Consider the following 22,027-nt stretch of genomic DNA (forward strand, 5'->3'; position numbering starts at 1 on the left):
CTTGTAGTGGCGGGGGCCTTGTAACCATGTGATTTTACCTAGTGCTGCTTATGTAATGTTCTTATGTCTTCACGTATCTTGTAGAAACACCAGAACTTTCTTCTTCTGCCATCTCTATTAAACTTGTAATATAGTCAAATCGGGAGGGGATGATATTTGGTTATCTATTTGTGCATTTATCTATTTTGTACTTTTTGTTTATAAAATTTAATAAAAATTATTACAAATAAACTTGTAATACTTGTTACACGCACAAAAGGACCTTGGGGGAGGGAGAAGAAATGAACATGAAAAGAACCACAAGGCATAATGGGGGGAAAAAAAAGAAAAAAAAACCTGTTTTGTATTAGTATGTGAAAAAATATAACTCAGCACTTGCAAATGGTGTCTCGTAAGGACTTGGAATCACTTCAATGCCCATTTTGTTCAGCAAAATTCCCTTTAATGCATCTAATTTACAAAAAGAAGAAAACAAGGGATTTACATCACCCTCTGACAGCATTCTGGGATACAAATGGCCGTGTCTCTTTCCTATTGTGAACGTGCTTGGCAGAGGGTAAGCTGATGAATCCAAGATTCAGAGAAGTCCCCTGCAGATTCATGCGTGGCTCAATCCATCACCTTCCACAGCAGAACAGCTCTCCTTTCCCTCCCCCCAATGCATGAGGCAGAAGATCAGTGCTCAAAAGCTTGATTCCGCCCTGCTCCCCCAGTAAAAACTACGATACATTTAAAAGTTGGGTTTATGGAGTGAGTTGTCCTTGGTGCAGTCTCTGGAGGTGATGGTCCTTTATGGATGTGATCTTCCATCTGTGTCCCACATCGAGCAGATGGCATGTCCCCAGCTGCAGCACTATAGTCTTCTGCAGTATAAATTAATAAAAAATTATACTGTATAATCTACCCCAGAAACTGTCCTCCAGGGTTGATGGGGAATCTGAAAAGTTAAGTGTAAAGTCTAAAGTGCATAGGAGAAAAGGCCAGAAAACACGGCAACCAAAGCAAGAAATGCCAGAAGTGGATTCATGGAGACTGGATCCTTTCCAAGCTCTGCAGCAGGTTCCCAACAAAGCTGATGACGGGGGAGATGGGTTGGACGACATCGTACTCCGCAAAAAGGTGGCAGACGTTCTCAGCCCCATCTGTTGGGCTTTTGGCTACAAATCCAAAGATCCTTTTAAAAAGAAGGAAAAGAGAATTAAAGTAGGTTGCTGAACCTGAACAAGGTAAAATGCATCTGTGGGGTGGGGGTGGGAGGATGTTAATTCCTTAATTTTTCTCTTACTCATTTCCTTCTTCATTGACTACATCATAAAAGTACAGCCCTTGAGGAGCTCTCTCAGAGGCTGCAGTTTTGGGGGGGTTGCCTTTCTTTATTTTATCCCACAAGGGTAGAAATGAAATCTGTCTGCAAGCTGAACCTTTCAACAGTGCTCTCAGACCAGCAGAAAGGCTGCCATTCCCACAAAAATCACCTCAACAATTTGCCTTTCATGAGCCTGAACTCTGATTTCAACAAAGCTACCAGAAGCTACCTCCTGCAGGTCTCTGCAATGTACAGCAGGGGGTGCCCAACACTGGAAGATGACTGAACAGAAATACAGACACCCTTCTTTGTTCCAAGCCAATGAGGTTTAATTGACAGGAGATGGTGTCACATGACAAGGCTGAAGCCACAGCCACCATCAAAACAAAGCAAACTATTGGTCCACACCAAGCCACACATAGGCAATCCTTATTTCTAATAAGCATTTACTATTGTTTTGGGTGACTCAATATGGCAACAAGCTCTGCCTACTGGCTTCAGGACAGATAATGGGTCATGCACACTCCCGCCATCTGCTATCAATTAAACTTTCTTGGTCCAAGCATTGGGTTAATGGAATGTTTACCACCATGCAAACCCATTCCCTTCTGCTTACAGCTTCTGTATCTCCTTACAGGCCAGTACTGAGAAGACCCCTTTCTGTGTTCAGGAAGGCTAATTTGTGTTGAATTTAGCACTCTCAATTGTTCTGAAAAGTTAGCTCCTGAAGGTCAGGATGTGGTTGCTTTTCAGGTCCATTTTCTGATTGCAATCAGTTCACTGCGCCTGAGTTCTTTGAGCGCTAAGACCCACTTCCTGCACAAATTCTCACACAGGCTTTGGGAGGAGATTAGTAATCTTTGGGGGTTTTTTGGTGGTGGGGAATCTTAATGCCTTGGCTTTTTTGTTTGGGGGATAATGATTGACATATTGTTCTACACTTGTGTTTGTTGTATTCTAAGCAGTCAAAAATGTAAATTAAATCATACTGGCATGGAGAGGTGAATGGGAAGGGATGGAAAGAGAAATGAGAGACAAAGCAGAGCCCTGGTGAGAGCAAGACTAGGTAGCAGCACCATAGTAGAAACCGGAGGGGTGGGGGCCAAGGAAGCAAAGTAGAAATGCCAAATATTTGCAAAGTTACATACATCCTTCTGTAAAAGCACTAGAAGGAACCTTGGGGGGGGGGGGGGGGGGGGGAGGGAGGAGGGAGATGGGAAAAGCTCCCTTCCTCCTCCTCCTCCTCCACTGTCAAAAATTATGTACCCAGCTACAGCCCTGAATTCTGCCAGATGCTTGCGACCTGACTTGGCCACTATGAGAAGCAGGATCTTGGGCTCGATCAGTGATTCTCAGCCTTTCTTCCATTGTGACACACCTGGCTGACAATGTTCACATCTGTGACACACTGAGTACATGGCTGATCAACAACAACAACAACAAAATCCTTATCATTCATTATTGCTGAAAATGATACAAAGAAAGGTGGTGACTGCTGGTGGGCAAGAGCAGACTTGGCAACATTTCCAGTCTGGGCTGGTGGTAGCAGTGAGCATTGTGGGTAATGGTGAAGCAGAAAGGACCAGTTATGTGGATTTCCAAGTACCCCATTCCCTGCTCTGCTCTCCGCAGGCTGCAGGCACACCTGGCTGTTAAGGAAAGCAAGAGCTTGCTCTCTGCCACATTTTTGGAGAGACACCTCTCGGCTCTTGCCACACTGCTTGAGAACCACTGGGCTAGATGGAGCTTTGATTTGACCTAGAATAGCAATGAGATCATCCTGGCAGAATCAGCTGGTGGTTTCTTCACCTTGGTTGACTGCACCCGATTCATTAAGAACTAGGTTGTTTACTGTCCCTGGTCCTAATTTGTGGAATATACTGCTCCTTACCGTGTGGTTAGAGACATTTTTTATTTATGGCTGCCTGTGGCACTAGTTCCCTCCCAGGGTCCCTTGTTCTGCTGAGCCCGGATGAGCACTTGTTAGCTTCTTGGAATCTGTTGATTGTCATTTGGCATACTAATGTCAGGATACCACCTCTGTTTCTTCTCTTTTCTCTCTCTTTTCCTATCGGCATTTCATTTCTGCATATTATTTTATTGGTGTAAACTGCCTAGATTGTTGATTAGGTGGTATATCAAAATCTTAAATAAACTTGGAATTATGTCTTCTATCTAAAGAGAAAGATTGGGGTTGGAGAGGGCTCACCTGGAGGTGCGACACTGTTTTTGCCATCTGTTTCAGACAAAGAAAAGAAAAAGAGACAAAGCTGAGTCATAGAAAATGTGCAACAAACCAGATATCTAAAACCATAAAATAGTCACCTCTAGGCACACCACATACCTGTTTTTACACACTAATATACAGCAGTCAGGGACCTCATGGCCCCACCCAGTTTGTTTACTGAAAAAAAAACCTGTCATTGACCTTCCTTTGTCCTTTCCACTGCCTCCCATATCTATCCCAGGCAAAAACCTTACTCAGTCACCATTGGATGCATTGATTATATTAGGCTCTAGGCAAACATACGTTTGTGGGTCCCTCCCTTGGGCCCGCATTTACCTGTTCCCCCTCCCCCTCCCAAAATCATTCCTTTGCGCTGCCCCCAGATCTTCAGTCATGACCTCCCTCTTCCCTCCCTGCCACCACCACATTTCACCTCTCCAAAAGTATCAGGAAAAAGTGTGGCAGCAGTAGTATTTTGGGAGCAAGCAAGGGGACCAGGCAAGCACATGCTTCAAATGGGAGAGGCCTAATGGTTGAAGCTGGAGAGCTGCCAAGTTACCAAGCCCTAGGAGCGCGGTTTTAGACCAGTGTAGGATTTCTGATTTCACTAGGTAGAATTAAGGACTAACACAGCACACTGGATTAGTAAATACTGTATGTTCAACAACTGGACTGGCCAAAAAGTCTCTCTGCTGAAACTGGGTAAGGGCAGCTCTGAAAAACAGTGGGTTGAGAACCAGGAAGATTGTAAATCATTTTCACCTAGTACAAACAAGGTAAACTGCCCCCCTAAGGAGTGAGATTAACAGGGGCGTAGCCAGGCCCACCCAGAAGCGATGCACCCTAGGCAACACTGGCATCGTAGACAGCAGTGGCTCCACAATCCCAATCTCTCTCTGTGACGTGTCTGTCTTACTTAGCAGACACCTGAAAAAATTGGTACAGTTGCTGCCGGCTGAACAAGAAGCCTTCCCTCTGCCATAACTTTGTGTTATGCAGCAGAGGGTAGGCTTCCAGGTCAGCCAGCTGCAGTGATAGTGATTTATACACACTGCCAGTGACCCTTTGAAAGATGCTCATGGGGGGGGGGGGGGGGCGGGGAGGGTTAGAAGAGAGGGATAATTGTTGGACATGGGAGAGAGGGAGAGATGCTGTACAGGAGGGGTGAAGGACAAGATAGGAAGAAATGTTGGACCTGGGAAGGAGGGAGACATGCTACACAGGGGAGAGATGGATGAGAGAAGGAGAAATGTTGGACATGGTGGTGGGGGAGTGGAGAGGAAGGGAGGGATGGAGAGATGCTGCGGGAGTGAGGGTAATGGTAGACCTGGGATGCAAGGGAAGAGAGAGGGTAGACAATGGGAAAGAGGGAATAGGAAAAAGATAGGAAGTGATGTTAGACATGAAGGTGGAGGAGAGGGGAGGAAAGATACTTTACAAGAGGGGGGAGAAGGAGGGATATATTGGATCCAGGGGCAGTAGGGAGTGAGGGAGAGATGCTGGACTATGGGTAGGAGAGGAAGAAATGCTGGACCACAGGGAAGGGGTAGAAGGGAAGAGAGAAGGGCCAGGAAAATGCTGGGGGGAGGGGTGTTGGTGGAATAGAAAGGAAAACGAGATAGGCTATCAGGCTATGAGAGTGGGGAGGGGAGAAAGAAGCAGATGCTGGGCAAGGGAGAAAGAGGGAGCAGATTCTGGCTAGAAGGGTGGGGGAGGGGAGGAGAGATAATGCACAAGAGGAGGGAGAAGGAGGGAGATGTTGGATCCAGGGGCAGAAGGGAATGAGGGAGAGATGCTGGACCACAGGGAGGGGGGAAAAGGGAAGAGAGAAGAGCTATGAAGATGCTGAGGGAGGGGGTATTGGTGGAATAGAAAGGAGAAAAATATGTCAGGCTACGAGAGTGGGGAGGAGAGAAATCAGCAGATGCTGGGCAGGGGAAAAAGAGGGAGCAGATGCTGGCTAGAAGGGTGAAGGGAGGTGGCAAGGAAATAAATGAGAGCAGGATAGTGATTACAGGGGGTAGCAATATGGTAATGGGGAGTAGAATGAAGATGGAAGGGAATGAAAGGCTCAGGAAGGTGGGGAACGGGAGAGCAGGTAGGTGAAAGAAGAAGATGGAAATTTGAGAGGTATCTGAAAAGTAAAAATAAAGAGATTTGAGTGGACAGAGGCAGAAAAGACAAAAAAGGGAAGAAAGAGCTAATGGAAAGATCAATGTGTCAGAGGCAAGTGTAGTGAGGGAATGGAAAGAGAGAGAAGAAAAGACAAATTACCAGAACATAGGCAGGAAAGCGGAAAAGAGAAACTGGAACAAATTTGATGGATAAAATGTCCAGACAACAAACCTCCCTGTATATTTTTAAAACCAAACCTTTACTGTCTCTGCCTGGCTGTGCAGTTGGCTCCCTCATCCGTGCATCCTCTAGTCCTTCACCACCTTCTTCATCCTATCACACCCCAAACTCCCGCTTACACTCAACCATGTGGAAATGGCTTTGCCTCGTATAATAGCAGTGTATGAGATCAGACTGTTACTGGGTACCCCTGTTTACCTAAAATACCTGCCCTAGTTGCGCTCCTTGCCAACCATGTCCCCCCTGGCCCCTCCCCAACCTACCCCAGGCATGCTGTATCACTGTGACAAGAACTTACGCTCTGTTTTCAGGGTCCACACCGCAGAAACTGAGGGCACTGAGGGGATAGTGTCGCCTGAAAAACACCCTAAAAGACATTGGGAGAGGGAAGGAGAGAAATTCAGAACACAGGGATGTTTGATTTCCCCCCACAAATGTGTGGGATGCTGCACATGAGTAATCAATCTGTACATAAACACACACATGCACACACAGGTACAGGATTGTCATTGCACTGCAATCGTGAGAATGTCTGACGTTCTCTCAGCACTGTCACTAGCAACACACTCTAGCAACTGTCCCACGGCAGAAGCCTAGTTCTCATTGTCACATTACAGGAACCACCACTAGAAACCTAGTTAAGTCCTTGTGAAACGTGTGTGTGTGTGTTGGGGGGGGGGGGGGGGGGGGGGTGGGTACCACAGATCAGTTTGCTTTGATCTCTCTCAGCCCCTATATTTTTAGAAGCACTGGGTAAAATCTTCCTCAGATTCTTTTGGTGGATGCCCTACCCTATGACTCTGATACCCTTTCAAAGCGACGAGTTACCAACTACAAGGGTTTCAGAACAAGCTGAGTTAGTTCTGGCTCTGGCCCATAGCATTCATTGGTCTAAAACAGATCTGTGACTGCTCTCCTTATGAAATACTGGAGAACTATAAGTCCCAGAAAGCAATGGGGCAAAACCAGAACAGGACTTCTCTTTTCTAGAAAAGAATAAATGGAGGCACCGAAAGGCTCCTTTTGACCACAAAGTGTTTTAAAATAAATGCAAAAAAAAAAAAAAAGTGACTGCCTGAGTGGAGTTATTGTGACGCTTGCACTCAGGACTCTCTTACAGAAATAAGAGGTCCTCTGCCTGGCGGATGCCAATCGTGAAGAGCTTCCTTACTTGCGCTGCACATCCGTGAGGGTTATTCCTTGCTCTGTGGCTTTGAAGTGAACGATGGTGGGCGTGGGAAGGGACTCCGATTCAAAGGTGGCAGAGACGGCTTTGTGAACTGCAGACCCTCCAGTCAGGGTCTCTGTGCTCACAGAGTTCAGGTACAGAACGTTGCAGGCTGCAGAAAGCAGAGTTGAACTTGGGTTAGATGGGGAGAAAGATTAAAAAGAGAGGTTACAGGCAGATTTATTACCAACAGTAGCTATTTGTTTGCTTCCTTGGAGGCTTGTAGATGATACATATGAATTTAAATAAGAAGCGACTGCATGCAGCACAAGGACATATACTACATCCAGGGCTCTTTTTGAGGGGGTACTTGGGGGTACTGAGTACCGGCACCTTTTCCATTGTGTGCTGAAATTGGCCCATGGTCCCCAAGTTTTAATGAAAGAGCTCAGGCTCTACACACCAATTCTGCCTTGTCATAGATTCTGTGACTGGTTGCAGGGGGCCAGGCTATTGTGGGGTGAGTCCCTCAGTGATCACCTCATCCCTGAAGGGTGGCCTGACATTTGAGTACCGGCACCTTTTTTGCTAGAAGAAACACACTGACTACATCTAAGGATTTATCCTGTTATTACATGGTCTCACTATAGGTCCCTTTTGGGTTTTTTAAGGTTTAATTACTTGTCCTTTACCCTGATCTGAGCTCAAGGTGAATAACAGATACAGAAATTATTTCCCTACTGAAGTGGACTTAGTCTAAGCTGCACCTGAGACAGTGCAGGATGAAGTGATTTGTCCAAGGTCTCAAGGAGCTTCGGTGGGATTTGAACTCTGGCTTCCCTGGTTATCATCTCACTGCTCTAAGTACTAGGCTACTCCGCACCTCCCTTTACAAATCAGTGGGTATTCCAGGGCTAGAGTGAGAAGTATCACTAAGGAATAGTGATGTAGCCACAGGTGGGCCTGGGTGGGCAGGGGCCCACCCAGTTTCACTTCAGGCCCGCCCAGTGGCAACACACATCATTGGTGTAGCTGGTGGGGATGAGTCCTTTCTGGAGTCCCCCGAACAGTCTCATCCCTGTGGCAGTCAGCAGTGCATTTCCAGTTGCTGACTCAGTCACTCCACCCCCACCTCCCATGCAAGCTCAGTTCAACAGGCACCTCCACACATGCGTGCATGGGGGATGCTGGATGAACTGAGCAGGCGCTGGGGGGAGTGGGGGTGGGAGTAGGGCCGGTGTGGGCAGCTTCAAATGCGCAGCCGACTGCCGCAGGGATGAAACTGCTTGGGGGACTCCAGAAAGGACTCTTCACGTGGCCAGGGCCTGGGAATCCTCACCAGCCAAGGTATTTAGCTTTACTGCTTGGGGTGGAGGGGGGGGGGGAGAGGAAATGCGTGGGTCATCACCACCCAGTCCACCCACAGACCCACATAAATTGAGGTCTGGCTACGCCTACTGCTAGAGAATGTGGTGCAGGAACTGAGCCCAGGCCATGTTGGGGCAGAAATCAGTGTGGCCTCCGGATTCTAAACAGGTCGCCAGATGCACACGGAAACTAATCGGTCAATTGGGTGCTAATAAGCATTTATTGGTGTTAACTGGCACTAATCTGGATTTATGCCCCCAAAGCTGTGTTCCCCACCATCCACTAAAGATGGCTGTGTGGTCCTCACCTGCTGCTTTTGTCAACTGAGAGACAGCCAGCTCTGGGGACGAGTTTGTGGTACCTTCTCCATCAAAGAAATCTGCGGCAGATGAAAAGTCTTTTACTATATAGCTCTGTAGTGACACAAGTAAGAGACATTCTCTGCTCCATGGAGCTTAAAATCTAGTCAAGACAATCAGTAAATCCTACTTAGGTAATTGACAACATACGGCCCCCACTGGTGGGACACTTATCCAGAGGGCCAGTTGAAAACATAATGCACAGCTCGGTAATATTTTTCCTTTTACCCTAATACCCCAGCCATACTCCCCACTCACAAAACTCCTAACTCACCTCCCCTCCCCCCTCTCTTTTATTGTGGAATTACTATGTTGAGGATTGTGGTTCCTTTTGTATTGTTCATTGTTTCCTGCTTACATTTTTTTTTCTTTTTTAAAAATTTTGGTATGTTTGTAAGCTACTAAGTGAAGTTTGTACACCTGTTGATTTGATAAAAACAAGTTAAAAAAAAAGACAAACAGAAGATTCCAGAAGAATGTAGTCATTAAAGACAAGTAGTCAAGATGTCAAAGCAACTTCAAAAGAGGTGAGGGTTTCATCTGCATTTAAAAATGCCTAGAGGGAGAGCATGATGCACTTCTCAGGAATCTGTTTCCGGCAGACACTTCAGAAAATGGGAGTCAGCAGTGGAGGAAAAAGGGCACAGATAAGAGATGAACAGCGTTTGAGAAGAAAAGATAAATGCATTCACTCTGCAACTTCTCATTTCAAAATAAGCAAAGCAAACTAAAACCAGGGAGTATTAAGGGAAAGGTAAGGCATGCTCCCCATCCCAGGGACCTACCTGTCTTTGGTATGAGTAGTTTGCAGGGGAGGGACAGAGATGTTATGGCATGCTGGTACACTAGTGCAGATAGACTCCCTGTAACAGAAAAGAAAAATGACAGAGGCACCTTATACACTAGACAATTTAATGAGAAATGAGCTTTCGAGGACCAGAGTCCACATCATCAGATGCAACAGAAAGGGACTCGCTAGCAGGAAGTGGTTTAAAGCCTTCCTAGGAAAGAGAATTTGGAACTGGGAAATAAGGAAAGGGAATCACAAAGGTCTCTACGCGGGGGCACTTTAAAATCTAAAAGCAGTTAAACCTCAAGGAGGACAGATTAGGAAGATAAAGAAGACAGGACCTCACACAAAAAATACATTTCCATTTCTTTGTGTATGTATGCTTTGGAGATCAGGAGGAGCCTTTTTCAAATACATATATTTTTAAAATTATAAATAAATATTTTTAAAAAAGGAACAAATAAAATAGTCACAAAGCAGCTATGAGTCTGACATTTTCTCCATACTCACGCTTTTTTTTTTACAGCAGCAATTCCCAAACCTGTCCTAGGGGAACCCTAACCAGGATATCCACAATGAATATTCACGAGATAGATTTGCATACCTGCTTGGTATGTAAATCTATCTCATGCATATTCATTGTGGATATCCTGAAAATGACTACCTGGGGGTTCTCCCAGGACAGGTTTGGGAACCCCTAATTTCTAGGATAAGAAGTGCAGTGAGCAATGTCTTTATGGTATAAGTGGAGGCATCTTGTGCTGGGGAGGGCACATAAAGCTAGTCAGCTGTGCTGTCCCCCTTACTTGACTGGAAGGGAAGGTGACATTTCTGATGCCATAACAGCTATCCCTCAGGGCTGCCAAGAGACAAAGCCGGGCCTGGGGCAAACACTCCTCCCCCCTGCACACGCTCTCCTAGGCCCTTGCTTACTTACTTGTCTCCTTCCTCTGTAAAGATTTTCTTTACTTATTAATCCAAGCTATTAGCTTCAGTTTAACACTTACCAAAGTACGGCTCCTCAGAAGCTCCTTTCAGATGGACGCCCTTGGCTGAAGACTCAATCAGGAAGTGCCGAACACAGTCAGCAGTGTCATCACCTTCAGTGAACAAATCCAAATTAGTGTCAATTAACAACAAATTGATTGCAAATGGACCTCAAGATTGTGCGCAAATCTGGGCGCCATTTATAGATTCCTGGTTAGGTGAACTAGGCTTTGGCCTAGGGTGGTGTGGCTCCGGCACAGCAGGTGAGAAGCAGTGGCGTAGGAAGGGGGGGGGGGCGGTCTGCCCCGGGTGCATGCCGCTGGGGGGGGGTGTCGGCTCCGCTGGTTCCCTGCTCTCTCTGCCCCGGAACAGGTTACCTCCTGTTCTGGGGCAGAGAGAGCAGGGAACAAGCGGAGCGGACACAGCTCCCAGCGACGACGTGCACTCGGGGCGGGGTGCCAGTGGTAAGAATGCGCTCTGAGGGGGTGAGGGTGCGCGCGCCGAGGGGGGGTGAGCTGTGCTGCTCCCCGGGGGGGGGGGGGTGCGCAGCGGCGACCCGCCCTGGGTGTCAGCCGCCCTCACTACGCCACTGGTGAGAAGCACTTTACAGATGCTGTGAGCTGGCTTGGGGCCTTTCAGCACAGGCCTGCGCTAAGTCCTGCTGCAGCCCACACCTTCCAACAGGAAGTTTGCATCAAAGAGGGTGGGGGATGCAACTGCACTTTGGACACAGCCCTCTGCTGAAGGCCCTACAACGTGTTTTCATTTTGATGAGTGCAGTGATCTGGTTCCAGGCTGGAGATTTTTGACCAGTCCTGGATTTCTGACTGCCCCATCTGGTGCATTATGGGACTTGCAGCACTGATTTCAATGGCTAGGATCAGGCACTACAAATTGCACAGTGCAGTCGGATGAACGTTCAAAACCAGGGCTGGTCAAAAGGTTTTCAGCCTGGTACTGGGTAACTTGGGGCATCTCTGTGAGTGCAATCTGGGGACTGGGCAGAGGCAGGAGCCATGGTGACAACAGGGGAAAAGGAAGATAAGTTGCTGGACATCCTGGGGGGGAGGGGGGGGAGGAGGGAGGCAGCATGGTGCTTGCCTAGGGTGTCAGATACCTCAGCCAAAGGCAGGACTGGTCCCAAGGTAACAGGTTTCCTCATTAGGCAATGCATTATAAAATTATTCAGCCAATCTGAGTGGAATATATATGCCAAAGTTACACCAGATTTTGAAAGGAACATACTTGCCACTTTTTCCTTTGCAAATTTACCCTGTGGAAAAGTACTCCCACTGCTATTTGAGAGGTGTATAATCCCCCCCCCCCCCCCCCAAACCACTCAGGAACACTTCCATTCAGGCTGGATAAACGTCTACACATACAGGGTTTATGTGAACTGTGGTTTTTTTGGGTTTGCCCTCATTTAGGTACTATAATTTTAGTTGACAATTACGTTTTTTTAGAGGTTTTGCAGTGAACCTGCAAGGGTTTTTTTGTTGTTGTTGTCCAGTGTAAAGATTCACTGAGGGTCCGGTCTAGAGTAACCGAGAGTTTGTCCGGTCTAGAGTGACCGAGTGTTTTGGTGGTGTAAAGATTCGCCAAGGGTTTAGTCCGGTCTAGAACCGAGGGTCCGGTCTAGAGTGCCGAGGATCCGGTTCAAGGAGAACCGTGGGTTTTTTTGTAATACAGGTAACCTTTAGCGATCCTGTCTTAAGTGTCTTGTGATGAATCCTGAGAGAACTCTCAGTCCATGGACGTACAGATTGATGGGCCAGGTTTAGACCGTGGGGTTTGCTAAGTACCTTGATTATTACAAACACATATTGAGATTTTTTTGTTTGTGTGCACATTGCAATTTTCTTTTTGTTTTTGTCCGGTTCAGCTAAAATTGTGCCTTTATGACATTGCCGTAGGCAACCCTCTCTTTTTACTTGAACGTATTCACAGGCCTCCTTGGATGCATGTGGGGTATCTGAATAGCCCTCTGCTGTGAACTCGCCTTGGAGAACTGACAGCTCTGAAGACAGGTAAGTATAAAATTTATTTCATTTTTGTTTGACCCAGTTTGTAATGCAGATTTAGACATTCAGCCAGATTTGTTGAATTTTTCTGTATACTGTTAAGACTCCTGTCACACTCTAATATAGCCCAGCACATACTTACATAACACCACTTGTGTGACCCTTTGGGCCTTACATTTTCCTGACCATGTCTACGCCCTTAGATAAAGTCCTGAAGTTCTTCCCAAATGAAAAGAAAACCCTCACCCATATCTGTGAGAAATGGTTTAATTTTGGAATGCCAATGATGAAACCCTTGATTGGCCTGCCTCCGGTTCTTTTGAACCTGCTAAATTGTGTGCCTTAATTGCCTATAATGACTCCCGTAAAACAGGGAAGTCCAGAGGTAAACATCTCAATGCCATAAATAAATTTATCCTTATTGGGGAGCAAGAAGGCAAATCCAGACCTCTGCTCACCTCCCAAACCCCGGCACATCCACCTTTGGATGCCACTGCACCTATGGCCCTACCCTCATATGAGGGGATTCCGCCTCCATTTGAGCCAGTCTTTTCTGAGAAACTTTTAACCTGTGGCATAGCCGTTGGTTATACGCCCATACCCCCACGTATCCTGAATCCCACACCTGCACTTCCTCCTTCCCATCCTATTACTCTGGACAAGTCCACCACTGTACAGATATCTGGTACGGTAGATTTGTCACCTGTCCCGGTTCCTGTCTCTTCCGGTCCAGGACCTGTTGTCTCAGGTGTTGTCACCCCTACCATTCCTGCACCGGTTGTCTCAGGTGTTACTACCCCTGCCATCCTCCCACCTGCTCCAGGTGCCGCCATCCCTGCCATTCCTGCACCAGTTGTTTCAGGTGTTGTCACCCCTGCCATTCCTTCACCTGTTGTTCCAGGTGTTGCTGTCCCTGTCATTCCTCAAACCATCCCTTCACCCATTGTTCCAGGTGCTGCCACTGCGCTCCCTGGTGCTGCTATCCCCAATATCCCGCAACCTGTCATATCCCAGGTGCTGCTATACCTGTTCCTTACCCCATTCTTCCTCAACCTGTACCCATACCCAGGTCGGGTATACCCAGCATGGTCATCCCTGCTGTTCCCAACCCTGCGATGCTCGGTACTGCCACCCCTACCCTGCTCCCTTCCCAGGGGCTTCCAAGCTTTTCACGGCAGAAACCTGCCGGTCCAATACCTGCCAGTCCAATACCTACCCGTCCAATACAGAACATAGCCTATGCAATTTCATAAAAGGCTATTTCTGAAGGTAAAGATACTGTTTTACTGACAGAAACACCTTTCAAAATTACCCCTTTGATCCTTCCCTTCCCTTTGTTAATTCTATGACAGGGTAACATTTCTATACCACCTGGGTGCTGAAAACAAATGCACCGGCTGCTCAGTGAATGCACTGGGTGATCAGTGAATCTCAATTTCTGAAACGACTGCTGTACCTGTCTTGGTCCTGGCTGCAGATGGAGATGCTGGAACCTTCATGGCCAAGCCAAAGGAGCCCCTGTATGAAGTGCTGTCTCGGACAACGAATGATCCAGGCTCTCTGTTTTTCAGGCGTTCGATGGCTGTGAAATAGTAAAATGAGAAGTTGGTTAAAGCACCACACACGTGAGCACATGTATAAGGAACATTTGGGTTAAGCATGTGTGTGCATGATGAAACAGGATAGTGCATAAGTACAAAAGTATTGCCGCACTGGGACAGACCAAAGGTCCGTCAAGCCCAGCATCCTGTTTCCAACAGTGGCCAATCCAGGTCACAAATACCTGGCAAGATTCCGAAAATATACTTTATACTGCTTATCCTAGAAATAAGCAGTGGATTTTCCCCAAGTCAATTTAATAATGGTCTACGGACTTTTCCTTTAGGAAGCTGGCCAGACCTTTTTTAAACCCCGCTAAGCTAACCACCTTTACTACATTGTCTGGCAACAAATTCCAGAGTTTAATTACACATTGAGTAAAGAAAACATTTCTCCAATTTGTATTAAATTAACTACTTTGTAGCTTCATCGCATGCCCCTTAGTCCTAGTATTTTTGGAAAGAGTAAACAAACATGTGAACATGTCAAAACCCAAACCCGGAAGAATAGTTGGAAAAAAAGAACTAGGAGGAGAGAGAGAAGAGGGAATGAAGAAGGTTATAGCCCAGGCTGAAAGCATCTCATTCTCTGTGCACATAACAGCTAGTATCAAAGGCTTTCATTAGCTGGATATGGGACACCACAGAATAATCTTTCTCTACCTTGGTCCCGTGTGATGTTTGGCTTGAACCAATACTTGGAGGTGTCCATAACAAATTTCATGGTTGGCTGGCCATCTCTGCCTGGATCTGAAAAAGAAGGCAGCCAACACAACTGCATTAGAGAGACCCAGCAATGTACATCTTTAACAACTCAATTTACAATAAGCATATTTCATCATTCTATATTCTCTCACAGTGTCTTAGTGTACCCTGTCCCTTATTCCATTGCTTTGGTAATACAGTAACTAAAGCAAGCAGGAAGTAATGTTGGTTCTCCTAAGAGGAGAAATTTGGCGAATACTCTGTCTAGAAAGGGAACTTACTGTTGGATGATGTTGAGAGGAAGGAATCTGAAGAGGTTTTAATGAGACTTGCAGGTTCAGAGAACGGGTTGGAGTTGGACGAGATCCGACGTCGGCCAAACGTACGGTGGCTCTTCAAAGGGTTAGGAGAAAAGTCACTGTGTTCTGAGCAGCCATTGACCAGCAGGATTGGGATGTCCATAGTAGAATTGGTGACGGAGGGTGGGCAACTGTTGGCATGTTTCCCTTGATATGGTGGAGAGCCAGACCGATTCTTAGTGGAGTAATCCAGGTTTGTTTGATATGGACCAGGACTGAAGGCTTCAGGGCTCTGATCATTGAAATAGTTTTCTGATGATGTAGGGGAGGTTACGCTTGGGCTGTCCAGATTAGCAAAGGATCCTACAGACCCAAAGAGGCTGCCTGTGGACCTGGAGATGAGTGGGTGCTGGTGACTGTCAGAACTGTTGGTTAGAGAATGTACATTGTCAGGAGAAAGCATTAAAAGCCAAACTTAGCACTCATTTCCACCTTGCAGTCTAGATCAGAAGAAAGAGTATAGGTTGAGAAGGTTAGCGAGCTGGAGACCTGGAAGCAGAATTAGCAATGGTCCCACAGGAACCTGGGCTTTGCATTTCTCAGCCTAGCCACTATAGGATCTAGAACATATCACCCCATTGTCAATCACTACTCAAAATTCAAGCGGAACAAAAAAGGGTACTACAGGTCAAGAAGAAACACTTAAACACAGTTACTTGTCAATGAACTCCAATGCAGACAATGTGATGGAATCTTTTAAAACATAGAAGTTTATTTACCTGCCCAGGAAGTAGCTGGTGTCAGAGCCAGGGCTGTTTGACATTATGGAAGTTCCACTAATTCGGTGCTGTGCCAGGTGGATGTACAGGGGCTTCCGGGTACCTTTGCAACCTGGACTGATGCAGTCTTGAGGATTCTGCTGGGGAGTGATGGGCACATTGCTAGATGGGCGGTGGGGACGTGGGTGGCTGCTTGAGGAAGGGCGACACTGGTGTCCTGCATCATGTTCATCCTTCCGGGTGCTGGAGAAGATAACGCTGCCATTTGGGGTGCAGTTCTCCCTTTGGGTACCCCGGGCCACCAAAACACAGTCCTTGCTGAGAGAAATGGATGGACTTGCACAATGCTGTACAGTCTCACGGCACCGGATTCTGACTGGCTGTACGTCTGTGCATTTAATATCTATAACAAGCAAACAATTAAAATATTTAAAATGTGGTCATTATCTATAATATTGCAATAACTTTATAAACATTTCTACATTTTTGACCCTGCATTTTCCTCCTGCTCTCTTATGTTTCCAACTCATGTAGAACTAGAGCTGAGATCTGGGATCATGAGCTGATATTCACAGCTATGAATGGACTTCTGCTGTACTTTATAATCCCCCTTCCTGGCAGTGGCAGAATGACAGAGGTGGGAGCCCCTGGGCAGCAAGGGTCATTGGGGCCCCTCGGCCACTGCTGCACTGCCACCCCCTCCCGCACATCACAGCCTCCCCCCATCGCTGCAGTTGCCACCCCCTCCCAAACACTACAGACCCCTGCAAGTGGGCCCTACTTTAAAGAGCTCTGGTGATCTAGTGGATTCTTCAGAGGCAGGAAAGAATTCCACTCTTTCCTGCCCGCTGCCACTACTCTGCCTGTGCCCGTCTCACGAGACTGGCGCAGGAAATCTTGGCAGCCATTTTTAAAACACAGCGGTGCCAGGTACAGGCAGCAGCGGGCAGGAAATAGTGGGATTCTTTCCTGCCCCCACAGAGACCACTAGTCCACCAGAGCCTTTCAAGGTAGGACAGTTGGGGAGGCTGTAGTGTGTAGCGGCGGGCAACCGGCAGAGCCTCTGAACCCCCTAGAGCCCATGGGCCCTAGGGCATTGCCCGGTTGCCCAAATGGTCAGTCCGCCTCTGCCTCCTGGCACACCTTGTCTATGTGGATTATGTCAGTCCTCAACTGAAGACCATGTACCAAGGCTCCTTCAGACACCACTAGGTGTCAGCCTTAAGCCACAACCAGGAATCCTTCCACTCTAGGGATGATGAGTGCTACCTCTGCAGCTTCCCCAAGCCCCTTGGAGTGGAAGACTAGGGTCCCTTTTTCCAAGCAGTGCTAGAACGTGGCCTGTGGTAGCCCCAATGCGGGTCTTTCCCGCATGCTGAGGCCACTTTTAGCACTGCAGGTAAAGAGACAGCTTTTTCTATTTTCCCGCTAATGGCCATGTGCTAATTTCCCCATTAGCATCTGGCCGTGTGTGAGCCCCCTAACTATTTTGTAGGCGTGCTAATCAGTTAACACGTGGCGATGTGGCTGCACTAACCTATTAGTGCAGTACACACCACCTACTCTCCACCCCTGATCCGTGGGAAGCACGTGCAGATGCCTAAAAGGGCATTTTAAGCTGCGGTAAACATACGTTAGTGCTTACTGCAGCTTAGTAAAAGGACCCCTAGATGTGAAGCTTGAACTGACAAGTTATAGAAGTGCCTCTGAACCACCCGACTGGCCCTTCTCTACATATTTAAAATTCCATCGCGGGCTCAGGGGATTCCAGAATGGCTGAGCTTCTGCCCAAGAGAGACAGCTGGACACAATCATGGATTTTGGGGGCATTTATGCCTATACTCCATGGCAACAAAACTTCCTACAGTCTCGGAAATGTTGTATGGACCTGTTTTATTAGGACACTTTTTTTTTGTTACATTTGTACCCCGCGCTTTCCCACTCATGGCAGGCTCAATGCGGCTTACATGGGGCAATGGAGGGTTAAGTGACTTGCCCAGAGTCACAAGGAGCTGCCTGTGCCTGAAGTGGGAATCGAACTCAGTTCCTCAGCTCCCCAGGACCAAAGTCCACCACCCTAACCACTAGGCCACTCCACTTAAAACAATAGGTGCCTGAGGGAAAAAGAACTGGCCTCTGGAATCCCAGAGAACACTTGCATTTCTGTATAGTGCCTCAACTCCGACATTTTTACTGATTTCTACAGGCGATATAAATTTGTGCACTCTTATTGGAAGAAAGCACAGATTTCAGGGCTATGCTGCATTTTTCTCCACCAAATTCTTTGCAGACAAGGATAATAATCTCTTAATTGCTCTGCTTTGAAGAAAAGCCTCAGGGTCAGGTCCAGTGCTGTCATCATACAGTTTTCAACCCTTCTGTGCCTGTTGGTTCATGCAAAGAGGGCTGAGTCCTGCTCATAACTGATCTGAGCTAAAGCTTCCTAGCTGACTCCCACCAGGGATACAGTTATCCAAGGAGTCTGCAGTACTGCATTATGAAATGCTGGTGAAAGATGCCAGATTACCAGCACTGGAAATGGGAAAGACTCCCTGCATGACAGAACAAGCAGTGCAATCTTCCACACCCCACTCCTACTAACATACCACAGTTTTGTCATGAACAACACAAGCCAGTGTCTGTACTTACCCTGTCTTTGGCAGCAATAGAAAAATGCCAGAAAGAACCAAGTTAAATCTCTTGCAACCTCAGAGGTTTCAGACAGTGCCTGCTGCCTAAAGGCCCAGACACATGAGGCATCAAGTTTGCTTGACCTGCTGTACAAGTCATCATCAGAGTCACCACAATTGTACAGGGTCCCTAGCCCAGAGAGCTTCTGCACAGGAAGAGACAAGGGGATTGATGCAGGAAGCCACATGGTAGAGCTAAATGCTTATGGCTAAGTGTGTGGTTTCTACCATGAGACCCTAGTAAGGGAAAGGAGATGGGACTTGATAGACCAGCTTTCTGTGGTTACCATCCAAGTGGTTTACATATTATATGCAGGTACTTATTTTTGTACCTGGGGCAATGGAGGGTTAAGTGACTTGCTCAGAGTCACAAGGAGCTGCAGTGGGAACTGAGCCAAGTTCCCCAGGTTCTCAGGCCACTGCACTAACCACCAGGCTACCCCTCAGCAAAGAGGATATTCCATGGTGATGCAGTAAGCTAATGCTATGCACGTTCAAGGAAAACCCGCTGGACATGTGCGCGCAGGCTCCGAGGCAAGGGCGGCTTCACTTTGCGCATGTCCAGAGAAAACAAAAGCGCCAGCGCACAAACTGGAAAGCTGTTCTGCACATACTAGCCTCACAAGATCTCTGCGCAGAACAACATGTGCAGATGCATGCGGGTACTTTTGTTTTCTTTGGACACGCCCACAGTGAAGCCGCCATCACCTCCACATACACCTGTTACTTCCATTTTGTCTTTTAAAGTTGCAGGTATATATGGCCACTGAAAATAAAAGAGAAAAAGCTGCTAATAAATCCTCTAGACTAACCCTTCTACAATACCTTGGATTTGGCGGTGAATTTCTCATGTCGTGAGCATCTTAAAATCCTCCGTTTATTTCTGTGCATTGCAGAGGACTACCTAATGGCCTCAGAAATTGACAACTAAGATTTAATGGGCCAGAAATTGGCAACTAAGATTTATTGCTAAAATATGCAAGGTCATGCATTTGGGTTGCAAAACCCCGGGGGAATGGTATAGTTGCGGTCATCTACCGCCCCCCTGATAAATCCTTCTCTTCCTTCCTCACCGACTTTGATGCTTGGCTTTCCATCTTTCTTGATCCCTCATCTCCGTCCCTCATTCTCGGAGACTTTAACATACACGCTGATGACCCATCCGACCCTAATGCTTCTAAGTTCCTCACCCTAACATCCTCCTTCAACCTCCAGCTGTGCTCCACCACCCCTACTCACCGTGACAGCCATTGTCTTGACCTCGTCCTCTCCTCCTCCGGCTCACCCTCCAATTTCCATGCTTCTGCTCTTCCTCTCTCCGATCATCACCTGATCACATTCACACTTCTTCACCCCCCCTCTGCCCCGTCCAACTTTAACCACCACCTCCAGGAATCTCCAGGCTATTGACCCCCCCACTTTATCCTCTAGTATCTCTAATCTCCTCCCCTCCATCATGTCCTCCGAGACTGTAGACAAAGCGGTCTTCGCTTACAATGCCGCTCTCTCCTCTGCTTTGGACACCCTCACTCCATCCACCTCCCGTCCCACAAGGCGTACTAATCCCCAGCCTTGGCTGACCCCTTGCATCCGTTACCTTCGCTCTTGCACCCGATCCGCTGAACGCCTCTGGAGGAAATCTCGTACCATTCAGACTTCCTTCACTACAAATTCATGCTATCCTCCTTCCATTCCTCCCTATTCCTTGCAAAACAGGACGATTACACCCAATTGACCAATTCTCTCAGCTCCAACCCTCATCGTCTCTTCACCACCCTTAACTCCATCCTCAAAGTGCCCCCCACTCCCACTCCCCCTTCACTCTCTCCTCAATCACTGGCTGACTACTTCCGCGACAAGGTGCAAAAGATCAACCTTGAGTTCACTACCAAGCCACCACCTCCTATTCACCCTTTAACCCTCTCCCACAACCAACCAACCCAGGCCTCTTTCTCCTCCTTTCCTGAGATCACCGAGGATGAAACCGCCCGCCTTCTTTCCTCCTCGAAATGCACCACCTGTTCCTCCGATACCATCCCCACCAACCTACTTAACACCATCTCCCATACTGTCACCCCCTCCATCTGTCGCATCCTTAACCTTTCTCTCTCTACTGCAACTGTCCCTGACACCTTCAAGCATGCCATAGTCACACCTCTCCTAAAAAAAACATCACTTGACCCTACCTGCCCCTCCAACTACCGCCCCATCTCTCTTCTACCCTTCCTCTCCAAAATACTTGAGTGCGCCGTTCACAGCCGCTGCCTTGATTTTCTCTCCTCTCATGCCATCCTCGATCCGGTTTTCGCCCTCTACACTCGACAGAAACAGCACTCTCTAAAGTCTGCATCGACCTGCTCCTCGCCAAATCCAGAGGCCACTATTCCATCCTCATCCTCCTCGATCTATCCGCCGCATTTGACACTGTCAATCATGATTTACTTCTTGCCACACTGTCCTCTTTTGGGTTCCAAGGCTCTGTCCACTCCTGGTTCTCCTCTTATCTCTCCCACCGCACCTTCAGGGTACACTCTCATGGATCTTCCTCCACTCCCATCCCACTATCTGTTGGAGTCCCCCAGGGATCTGTCCTTGGACCCCTTCTCTTCTCAATCTACACCTCTTCCCTAGGCTTACTGATCTCATCTCATGGTTTTCAGTATCATCTTTATGCTGATGACACCCAGCTATATCTCTCCACACTAGACATCACCGCGGAGACCCAGGCCAAGGTATCGGCCTGCTTATCCGACATTGCTGCCTGGATGTCCAACCGCCACCTGAAACTGAACATGTCCAAAACCGAGCTCCTCGTCTTTCCACCTAAACCCACTTCTCCTCTTCCTCCACTCTCTATCTCAGTTGATAACACCCTCATCCTCCCCGTCCCATCTGCCCGCAACCTCGGAGTCATCTTCGACTCCTCCCTCTCCTTCTCTGCACATATCCAACAGACTGCCAAGACCTGTCGCTTCTTTCTCTTTAACATCAGCAAAATTCGCCCTTTCCTCTCTGAGCACACCACTCGAACTCTCGTCCACGCTCTCATTACCTCTCGCCTTGACTACTGCAACTTACTCTTCACCGGCCTCCCACTTAGCCATCTATACCCCCTTCAATCCATTTAGAACGCTGTCGCGCGTCTTATATTCCGCCAGAACCGATATACTCATATCACTTCACTGGCTTCCGATCAGATACCGCATACAATTCAAGCTTCTCCTCCTTACCTACAAATGCACCCGGTCTGCGGCTCCTCATTACTTCTCTACCCTCATCTCCCCCTATGTTCCCGCCCGTAACCTCAGATCACAGGACAAATCCCTCCTTTCAGTACCCTTCTCCACCACTGCCAACTCCAGGCTCCGCTCATTC

General features: G+C 47.6%; 1 protein-coding gene across 2 annotated transcripts in view; it reads right to left on the reverse strand.

The window, feature by feature from the left end:
• Positions 1-349: 349 nt before the first annotated feature.
• The window catches only part of TNS4 (tensin 4), a 52,394-nt gene continuing 30,716 nt past the window's right edge, over positions 350-22,027 (reverse strand). Inside the window, exons 3-13 of one of the 2 annotated variants that reach the window (XM_030221437.1) lie at positions 15,963-16,365; positions 15,166-15,629; positions 14,843-14,929; positions 14,038-14,163; positions 10,581-10,673; positions 9,569-9,646; positions 8,732-8,803; positions 7,060-7,228; positions 6,187-6,255; positions 3,516-3,542; positions 350-1,174 (exon numbers count right to left, since the gene is read on the reverse strand). In XM_030221437.1, the coding sequence (XP_030077297.1) occupies positions 1,024-1,174; positions 3,516-3,542; positions 6,187-6,255; positions 7,060-7,228; positions 8,732-8,803; positions 9,569-9,646; positions 10,581-10,673; positions 14,038-14,163; positions 14,843-14,929; positions 15,166-15,629; positions 15,963-16,365 (1,739 nt within the window). In that variant the 3' untranslated portion in view covers positions 350-1,023. The remainder of the gene's footprint in view (positions 1,175-3,515; positions 3,543-6,186; positions 6,256-7,059; positions 7,229-8,731; positions 8,804-9,568; positions 9,647-10,580; positions 10,674-14,037; positions 14,164-14,842; positions 14,930-15,165; positions 15,630-15,962; positions 16,366-22,027) is intronic. The other variant, XM_030221438.1, reaches the window with a different exon arrangement.

This window comes from Microcaecilia unicolor, chromosome 12 (genome assembly GCF_901765095.1).
Source record: "Microcaecilia unicolor chromosome 12, aMicUni1.1, whole genome shotgun sequence".
NCBI lineage: Eukaryota > Metazoa > Chordata > Amphibia > Gymnophiona > Siphonopidae > Microcaecilia > Microcaecilia unicolor.